General features: G+C 42.3%; 1 protein-coding gene across 1 annotated transcript; it reads left to right on the top strand.

Moving 5' to 3' along the window:
* The first annotated feature begins 5,569 nt into the window (after nt 1-5,569).
* fzd10 (frizzled class receptor 10) lies at nt 5,570-8,702 on the top strand. Its single transcript, XM_083673484.1, has one exon. It carries the CDS (start codon nt 6,245-6,247, stop codon nt 7,997-7,999), a length of 1,755 nt encoding a protein of 584 aa, XP_083529610.1. The 5' UTR covers nt 5,570-6,244; the 3' UTR covers nt 8,000-8,702.
* The last annotated feature ends 1,583 nt before the right edge of the window (nt 8,703-10,285 follow it).

Below are 10,285 nucleotides of genomic sequence, written 5' to 3'. Positions count from 1 at the left end.
TGAGCAGACTCTGAAGGGACGCCTTCCTCCTCCTCACACTGCTGTTAAATGACGAGCAGTTGAAAGGAGGATGATGTAAGAACAAACTTCAGAAATAATATTGATGCAAAACAAACATCATTCATTATGCCAGTGTGTGTATTGCGGAGCTATCAAAGGGTGGGTGAGAGTTCCACGGTTGTGTGGACTTATCCATCATCATCATATCCTTACTAATCCACTACAAACGCTAGCAGTGAGGTTACATTAGCTCATTGACTCCCTGTAATCAACCACCAAGCACAGCGGATATCGTCAGTGTGTTATGCCTCAACTATGCTATAGTACTGTTTCCCTGACACCAACGCATCATTAGGCTTTAATAAGAATGGCTGCTTATGTGACTGAGATAAAGTAGACTTTCATGTAGCTGAGTGGAAAAGTAGAGTGGGACAAATTAGCCCTCATTAATAAGTTATTTTTATTGAACTATTAAAACCATATGTGCAAAGAATACTGGGGGCTTTGATGTTTGCAGAGCTCTTAAATAATTAATTGCCGGATTCATATGCATTTCCTCAAAACGTCTGACCCTTTACTAAAACTGATGCACTTATTAAAGCGCTTGCATTTCAAATGGGACAGAAAAAAGTGGTTCATGGTTTTAGGGGATTATTCTCTCAGACAGTTATGGAAGACTCTCTTTAGTGGGCTAAGTCTCACTCACTGCTCTATCAGACAGCCACCCTCTAGATGCCTGTTGTCACTCATTCACTTCTAAAACATCTCTGACTCACAGACAAGCTGCATTTTTCCACTTTTCTTACCAAGAATTCCACTCACTACTGTTGCAAATAAATCATAGCTGTTTAGATTGCAAACAGACTAGACCCTTTATAAAAGATAAACCAATTTGGTAAACCAATACTCAGTACAAATGCACTTACAAACGATTGACAATCCCGATCATTTAGGGCAGAAAGAATAACCTAAAAATGATCTGAACAATCACTAAATGTATGTGATCATGAGGGAGAACAGGAGCAGTGAACAGCGCGCAGGGCATCTGGATAAGTAGTCTCACCTCCAACAGAGAGTGTTGTTTCTTCTTATTGTGACCTCTGAATGAGGAGAGGAGGCCCTTGGTTAAGAAGATTATAGCCCGACCCCACCCGTACGTTTAATCAACATGCCCTTTCAGCTCTGACAACAATACAACTACATGTCTAAAACGTCCCCCCTCTCTCTCCCATGGCATACCTCACATGTTGTAACAGACTGGGCTCCTATTCAACCACAGTCATTAAGGGATATGTTGTGGTTTCTAAGGTTTTGGTTGGATATCTACTACATACAGTATGATAATATTACAAACCAGAAGAATGCTGGTGTCCATTTCAGCAGTATAGCTGTCACTCTGAAACACTCATCACTCATCTTCTTATTTGATACTTCACAAACAAAAAAAAACCCATTAACTTCCAATTCTTTTCTAAAATAGCTAATACGATTTCTGTTCATTTAAATTTTTCAAAATTCCCACAAGGACCCAAGGAGCTTTCTTTTTTCACCCTTCGTTTCTTTCATCCATGGTTAAATATGTAAATAAAATGTCTAAAGTCATTCTTCAAAGGGGAACAAAAGAAAAAAGGGGGCTGAGGGAAAAGACAGCCATAAAATTCCTCCGATTCTCCATAACATTAGCCGGAGGGGGGCCAGCTTCTAGCCAGAGCCTAGCAGCAGGGGAGCCAGCTCACTCCATAGAATCACACATCTCAAATCCCACACACAAAAAAATAAAATATCTTTTCAGCTCCAGCCATCAAAGGGCCCCTTTCACTTTATTAGTTACAGAATTATCTCACAGTTGCTGATTTCTCAGAGATGGAACTGCACTGCTTGCTTTATAGTCTTGTTGTGGTTGGAAAGATGAGATAAAGTTGATGTGTGTGTGCGTTTCTGTGTGCGTGTGTGCGTGAGCGTGTGCATGCGTGTACGTGTGTCTTTTTGGGTATGAGCGAGCTGTGGAGCGAGCTATGAGGTGGTGCATATGAAAAAGAGGGGGGAGGTAGATAGAAAAAACAACATAAAAGAGACAGTAGTAGCTACAGAGGCTAGAGATGCTAAAGATGGAACAGCACCGATTCCTCCCCTTTTCTTCTCATTTTCAAAGAGATATCATCATGACCAGCAAAACAATCATGAAAGAGAAGGGGAGAGAGAGAAGAAAGGAGAGAGCAGGAACAAAGGCAATGAATTACAACCAACCAGTAGACTTGTGTATTCTTATTAGGCTATGTGACAATCTTATCGTGTATGTTTCATTAAAACAAGAGAGATAGATAATAAGGGTAGATGCCCGCTTTATAATATGTCAGACAGTTTGACGATCAGTAAATCGAGGCGCACAACGGCTGCGGCCCAGGGAATGCATTTTAATATTGCTAAGCATCAGTTACACTGTAAAAGTCCTTTTGAGTGGGAGGGACTGATCAAGCATGTCAGCCTTGTCAGCCTTGTGAGGATGTATTATATGAAAGCCTTCTGCATTTGCATGTGTTAAGAAGAGGAAGTGTCCCCATCAGAGACAAAGGGTAATGTAATAGCTTGACGAGTAGAAACAGATAACCGGCAGGTATGTGGCACATGAGAAAGGGGGCACTATGTGTTCATCATGAAGAGTGTATTCATAACCTGTATTTATGCTCACGCTCTGGACATTGTGCACCAACAGCTGAAATGCCAGCAGTGAGATATGCAGTGCTAAACCATTTAGCTACGCTGGTGCCATGTTTCTCATCTTGCCTGAACACATTTCTGAAATACTTCTAAGAGCACTTTCGTGACTCTAGTAAAAAAAAATGTACTAAAAGCCCCCCTGTTTACTTGTGATCCGGATTTCACCCTTGATGAAGACCATGGCCAGTCCAGGGTATAAATCTCAGAAGTAAGGACGTTTACAAGGTAATGTTAGTGAGCTGTGGGGGATCTGGTGTCACACACAGACACTGTAGAGGGGCCCACCGGCCCCTTCTCCCCTCCCAGCCATGCCACCCTGCTGCTGGGGGCCCTGAGCTCAGCCATGGAGCCAGCATGGGCTGGACCACATGTGTTTTACTTTAAGGATAGCACCTGGTGGTAGTAGTAGTAGTAGTAGTAGTAGTAGTAGTAGTAGTAGTAGTAGTAGTAGTATTAGTAGTAATAGTAGTAGTAGTAGTAGTAGTAGTAGTAGTAGTAGTACTAGTAGTAGTAGTAGTAGTAGTAGTAGTAGTAGTAGTAGTAGTGGTAGTAGTAGTAGTAGTAGTAGTAGTAGTAGTACTAGTAGTAGTGTAGTAGTAGTAGCAGTAGTAGTAGTGTAGTAGTAGTAGTAGTAGTAGTAGTAGTAGTAGTAGTAGTAGTAGCAGTAGTAATAGTAGTAGCAGTAGCAGTAGTAGTACCGTAGTAGTACTACTACTAGTAGTAGTAGTAGTAGTAGTAGTAGTAGCAGTAGCAGTAGTAGTAGTAGTAGTAGCAGTATTATTAGTTGTAGTAGTAGTAGTAGTAGTAGTAGTAGTAGTAGCAGTAGTAGTAGTAGTAGTAGTAGTAGTAGTAGTACCACTCTCCAAGGTTAGTACCATTGGGATAGTGTAACAAGTGAGAGAGACTAAGGGTAAGGACATCTAGAATGTCCTAAAAGGTCAATCCAATCAATGGTGTACCTGTCATATTCAGTGACATACCAAAGCAGAATGCATGTTCTAGTTGATACAGTGGGAGAGGGAGACTAGTCGCACAGATAACGCAAAGCCAGTATTGTTCAATGAATGCTCATCATAGTCCTCTTTATTTCACAAAGATCAGTACATTGACCTCACAGCAGTTGATTCATACATGGATACAGAGACGTCAAGACTGAACTGTCCCTTTGAACAGTCTGAGCATGTGACGGGATTTGAGGGGAACGATCATAAAAGTCACAGACAGACTGGCAGTCTGAAACAAAAACAAGACAATGCAGCAGCCACTATGACAGGGGAGGTTGACTGCTAGGGTTAGGCCTGTGGTACTGTATGTACCGACACATCATCACGAGTAATAAACCAGGCCACTCCTCATGGCAGGGATGAGATAATGATGAATCAACTCAAACAAGACTGATATGGCTTTGTCTCAGAATCTGTCCTCAGGGCACTTTCCTTTCATCATAACTGCACCTTTACCACTGACAGCAAAAAAACATGTCATAGATTATAAAACAGTTTAAGACGTCCTCTTTTTTTCCAGATACATTTTCAGATAATGCACTAATAACATTCAGGTTACAGTAACATTTTTGTTAAATAAAATGTACTGTAATTAGAGTATGCTCATGTGTGAAGATAGTTGTATGCAAAATCATGCTGTAAGAAAAAGATATGTGGACTATAAAAATTAAGGAAGAATCTTGAAGTATCTAAAAAGCAACAGTAGCCCAAAAGTCTCTCCAGGTCGAACTCAGTGAGATAATGTGGGTTGTGGAGTACATCTTATAAAATGTTTGATCCTGGAATGTGAAGTGTCTTGTAAAATGTAGGTTGTGAACAAGTATCTTGTAAAAGTTTTAATGGTGGATTGTGAGCAGGTTTCTTATTTGACTGGCAGTGAACAGGTACCTCTAATGTCTTAATGCGAGGTAGTCCCTTGGGGTGAGTAGCTTTTAGGATGGGCGTTAAAATGTTACTGCTCTCTTTTTGTGTGTGTCTAGATGGACCAAGGACTTGGATTTGCTCTGGTTCTAACTCCTTCGATGAACATAATGATGCACACACATTAAAGGCGTTGGGAACCTACCCCTGAGGATTAGTGGGAATATTTACGCCTATAAATAAGTGGCTGAGTCACGAGCTTTCTGTTAAATATGATGCAGCTGTCATCTTATACAGAGCATATTGTAATGAACATTAATGGTAGACCTAATTATCACAAATCAGTGATGAAATGGGGGTATCCATAATATTGTAAATATGTTACCAACTAAATCCTAACAAAATGGAAAATATTATTTACCATTAGCCCACTTCGTTATTTCTAGTCTGCAGTGATAATGTGTTAATAGTTTTTAACTTGTTGCTTTGAGTGGCACTGATGGCCAGTGTTACTTTTGTAACGCACTACTCGGCTCACAAAAGATAGTAGCCTAAGGGGAATTTAGGGGCGAGAAAAACTGCTCACCCTCTCATTCTATTTTCCCACAATGCGCGGACCGTGAAAATTGTCGGTTGTGGCAGAGAAAGGAACATCTCGGCTGGAGCGCAACTGAATCAGTTTGGTTGTCTTTGGCAACGTTTGGTGTCTGCATGGTACTGCGCTGGAACGTGCTAAAACTGTCACTTTTGGGATATGCATAAAGTTTTGGTCGGAAAACGCACAAATGGTCAATGAGTTGTTTACTGTGATCAAACTCTAAAATGCTGTGGCCTACAGGCTGTTCCGCACGATTTTAAAATAATCACCGTGTCAGTTTCATCTTTCTTATGCAAAGTAGCTGTCTTTGAAGGCGGATCTTTTGGCAGGTTAGTCCAGGACGGTGGCGACGACCAGCTCAAACGAGCAGTGCCACCAACCACTCGAACTGGCGTCGTCTCCGGAGTGTAGTTATGAATGAATACATATTCGGTTATTAGCAGGGATATTACACCATCTAAGTATCATTGTAGTGCGCACTTACCCCTACGCGGTGCAAGAGAAGGAGGACAATTTTGTTCAGTTCAGTTGTAATTATTATTACAATTCGCGCTGGAAGACATAGCAGGATACCGTCCTGAACGTGGTTAAAATCGAGGACTGCCCTCCAACGCGCTCTGGGAAACAAGCTTGTGAACGTTCCTCTGGATCGGAACTACTCACTAATTATAAAAAGAACCGAAGTGGACGAAAAAATAATCGGTGGTAACGGAGTCAGATTTACTGCAGCCAAGTGTTGGATTAATTAGGAACTAACTGATATACTTCAAAGCATGGACTTTATGGTAAGCGCACATTACTTTGAAAGACAATTGTTTTCATTTTCGGAATTCGCGCTGGAATTAAATTCTAATCAGGAATAACAAATAAGGAGGAAACGATGGTCCTTTCATAGACAGTTCCGTACATTTTGATCCATTGGTTTGCAAATTCATAAACACAAGCTACAGTAAGCTTGTAAGTACTTTTTTTCGTTCTGGAGGAAACGCAACTTCTGCGTTGTCCTACGAGGTGAACATTGTACCCTCAATTATTTGCTATTTGAGGGATCAAAGAGGAGAGGATGCATTCTTCTGCCAAACTGAGCCTTATCTATCTGCTCCTGGGCTGTTTGAGTGGTGGCTGCTCAGCCATTAGCTCCATAGACCCAGACCGGCCGGGTGAGGGGAGATGTCAACACATTGTTATTCCCCTGTGTAAGGACATTGGTTACAACATGACTAGGATGCCCAATCTGATGGGCCATGAAGACCAGGGAGAAGCAGCCATTAAGCTACATGAGTTTGCCCCGCTGATAGAGTTTGGATGCCACAGTCACCTCAAATTCTTTCTATGCTCGTTGTATGCCCCCATGTGCACGGAGCAGGTTTCCACCCCCATCCCTGCTTGCAGAGTGATGTGTGAGCAGGCCAGGCAAAAGTGCTCCCCCATCATGGAGCAGTTTAACTTTCACTGGCCTGACTCCCTTGACTGCTCCAGACTTCCCACAAAAAATGACCCCAACAACCTCTGCATGGAGGCACCAAATAACGGCTCAGATGAGTCCCCCAAAGGCTCCCACACACAGCGCCCAGACTTCAGGCCCCAACGGCCCATCAGCGGCCAGGACCTGCATATAAGGGAGAGCAACAACAAGGAGACCTGCAGTAACCCAGGCAAATTCCACTATGTACAGAAGAGTGAATCCTGTGCCCCAAAGTGCTACCCCAAAGTGGACGTGTACTGGAGCCAGGGAGACAAGCAGTTCTCACTGGTGTGGATGGCCATCTGGTCCATCCTCTGCTTTGTCTCCAGCTCCTTCACTGTGCTCACCTTCCTCATCGACCCGCAGCGCTTTAAATACCCCGAGAGGCCCATCATCTTCCTTTCCATGTCCTACTGCGTCTACTCTGTGGGCTACCTTATTCGTCTGTTTGTGGGGGCAGACAGCATTGCCTGTGACAGGGACAGTGGGGTCCAGTATATCATCCAGGAGGGCCTGGAGAGCACAGGCTGCACCATCGTCTTCCTCATCCTCTACTACTTTGGCATGGCCAGCTCTCTCTGGTGGGTCATCCTGACCCTCACATGGTTCCTGGCTGCTGGGAAGAAGTGGGGCCACGAGGCCATCGAGGCCAACAGCAGCTACTTTCACCTTGCAGCGTGGGCCATCCCTGCGGTCAAGACCATCATGATCCTGGTGATGAGGAAGGTGGCGGGGGACGAGCTGACCGGGGTGTGCTACGTGGGCAGTATGGATGTGAAAGCTCTCACAGGCTTCGTGCTCATTCCCCTCTCCTGCTACCTCATCATTGGCACCTCCTTCCTGCTGTCAGGCTTCGTGGCCCTCTTCCACATCCGTAAGATCATGAAGACGGAGGGGGAGAACACGGATAAGCTGGAGAAGCTCATGGTGCGCATCGGGGTCTTCTCTGTCCTCTACACTGTGCCTGCCACCTGCGTCATCGCCTGCTATTTCTATGAGAGGCTCAACATGGACTACTGGAGGATTCTAGCCGGGGAGCAGAAGTGTATGGACAGAAGCAGCAACTCTGAGTCCGAGGAGTGCATTATGAAGAGTTCCATCCCGGCTGTGGAGATCTTCATGGTGAAGATATTCATGTTGCTGGTAGTGGGCATCACAAGTGGCATGTGGATCTGGACCTCTAAGACACTGCAGTCATGGCAGAATGTGTTCAGCCGGAAGCTGAAGAAGAGGACAAGGAGGAAGGCTGCCAGCGTGTTCACGAGCAGTGGGCCATACATCAAACCTCACCCACCTCTCAAAGGGCACAACACTAAGTATGAGCCTACTAGGCCCCCTCCCACATGCGTTTGAGCTGGCCCTCTCACAGTGTGCAAAGCCAAAACATGTCTAAAGCCCTTACCTAAACCAGACTTTATAATCAGAGTGCCAACAAAAGAGACAACATATTTAATTTATGCAAACTTCTTTGAAGATAATACAATGTAACAAGTTTTTTTTTTTGTATCTTGATCCCTCTCAAGCATCAAGAACTGCCTTTGTTTAAAAAGATCTGCTACTCCTGGAACCACTTATCCGTTAAGAACTTGATAGAGAGAGAAAAAAGTTTTTTGTTTCCAAGACAAAGAAAGTGGAATAAACCATTTGGATATGTCATGGGGTTGCTTGAATAATGTGCAATAGATGTTTTCCATAGTGGCAAAAAAAGACACTTGTACTGTAGAAACAGAATAAAGACAATGAAAGAACTCCTATGACAATGGAAGTGAATGGTCTGGGAGATGGAAGCCCTGTCGTGTTGCGTATTGTGGCTTTTTAATGGAAATCAAGGCAGTGTCATACTTGTTTGGACTGAAGTGAGAAAGCAGCTGTTGAAAAGGGCTCAAGACCTTATGGACTGCCTATTGTGAAGCAAATTCATGCCATAAATAAATCAACAAGCACTAGATATTGCAAAAGTTATTTGTACAGACAGTTGAATTTTCCTTTTTTTTTTCTTTGCTGTTTTTATAGCACAAGGGAACATTTGTATATATTTCTAAAAGTTCATATTTTATAAAAAAATAAAAAAAATAAAAAAACATTCTAGTTTTAAATGTTCTAAAACTGGAATTGTATATTACACTGTGTGTTTTTTGTTTGCTATGTGGGTGAGTTCACTTTAACGGATTGTGGTCTGAAAGCAGATTATTGGCTTCTATATATTGGTCTGGCCTGCAGAATGCAATGAGTTTGTGTGCGTGCGTATGTGTGTGTGTGTGTGTGTGTGTGTGTGTGTGTGTGTGTGTGTGTGCGTGTTTGAACACTTGACTTATCATTCTCTTTCAAGAGGATATCCTTGTAATTACACAGAACTTAATGCATATTTGATGAGAGCCTAATGAATGCTCAGATGTATGTTTATACCTTGTTCTCAATGAAGTACATGAGCAACATGAAGAACAATGGCATCGCTACACTTTTGCTTAATTGTTGAGAAGGAAGGCATCATTGGAAATCCAGAGCCAGCTCCATCCATGGCCATTTATTAGAGATGACTAATATAAAAAAAAAGTTTGATGACATCAAAGAGATTATGAACAAAGCACTGTTTTTATTATTGTAGAGTCAAGCATTTTTGAGAGCGAACCTTTCATACTCCACTCCTATTAACATTTATCTATTCACTTCTATGTTCCATATATAAACAATAAGTCAACAAAGGCTTTTAAGTTTGCTTTGTTTCTGTTTTCTAGTTTTTCAACTTATTTGTAACATAAAATCAGGTTATTGTTGATGTTGAGCCTTTGATTTAAATTCCTTTTTTTTTTTGGGCTCATAATGAAATTCAGAGCACTAATGTGCAAATAAGGGCCTGATAGTATCTTCTCACTAATAACCTCTCACTCTCATTCAAGTTGGGTTTTGATTCTGTCATGGAGGTGATCAGTCTATGGCTTTAATGTTTTTTTCTTTGATTACGGTTTAGCTCATAGTTTTGTGTAGCTGAGCATCTATACAGTGAAAATGTACACAGAGATATGATGTGGCTTCCAATACAAACAAGCAAGACCTTTCACAAATAATTCTATGTTTGCTTGTGTCGGAAGTCGTCCCGCCACTTTTGGCTATGTCACATTTTGACTGTGTGTGTGTGTGTGTGTGTGTGTTTTAGGGAAGGCGGTTATGCAATAATCCAAGTCATTCAGGACAGGATTAGACTGTTTGAAGGGTCTGGCTTTGAGAAGAGGATAACTGCAAACACAATACACAATATCTGTCATCTATCGTCTTCTTATCACCAAGACAGAGACATTTCTAAAGACACATCTGGCGTGGTTTTGAGGCAGTTATGTATTGACTGAGACTAGTTTTCTATAGCATGCTAAGCTATTGACTGAAACTAATCTGACAACATACAGAGTTTGGTGGGGGCTAATTGCTCCTACACTGTAAACAATTGAAGGTACAGCCCCTTAAAACTACAAGTCCCATCTTGAGTGGAAGCCACACAAATATAAGCACTGCTCAGATGTGTCCTGGGCTTTGGGTTTTGGATTTATCTGTCAGAGCACATGAACCAGTCAGTGTGTTTGTTTACATCTCTAAAATGATCGTTAGCAGATTTCATTCCACTATGAGGCATTATAATGCAAATGT

Source organism: Argentina silus (genome assembly GCF_951799395.1).
Source record: "Argentina silus genome assembly, chromosome: 7".
Classification (NCBI taxonomy): domain Eukaryota; kingdom Metazoa; phylum Chordata; class Actinopteri; order Argentiniformes; family Argentinidae; genus Argentina; species Argentina silus.
The sequence above is the reverse complement of the archived record's forward strand: the minus strand, read 5'-3'. Positions and strand labels throughout refer to the sequence as shown.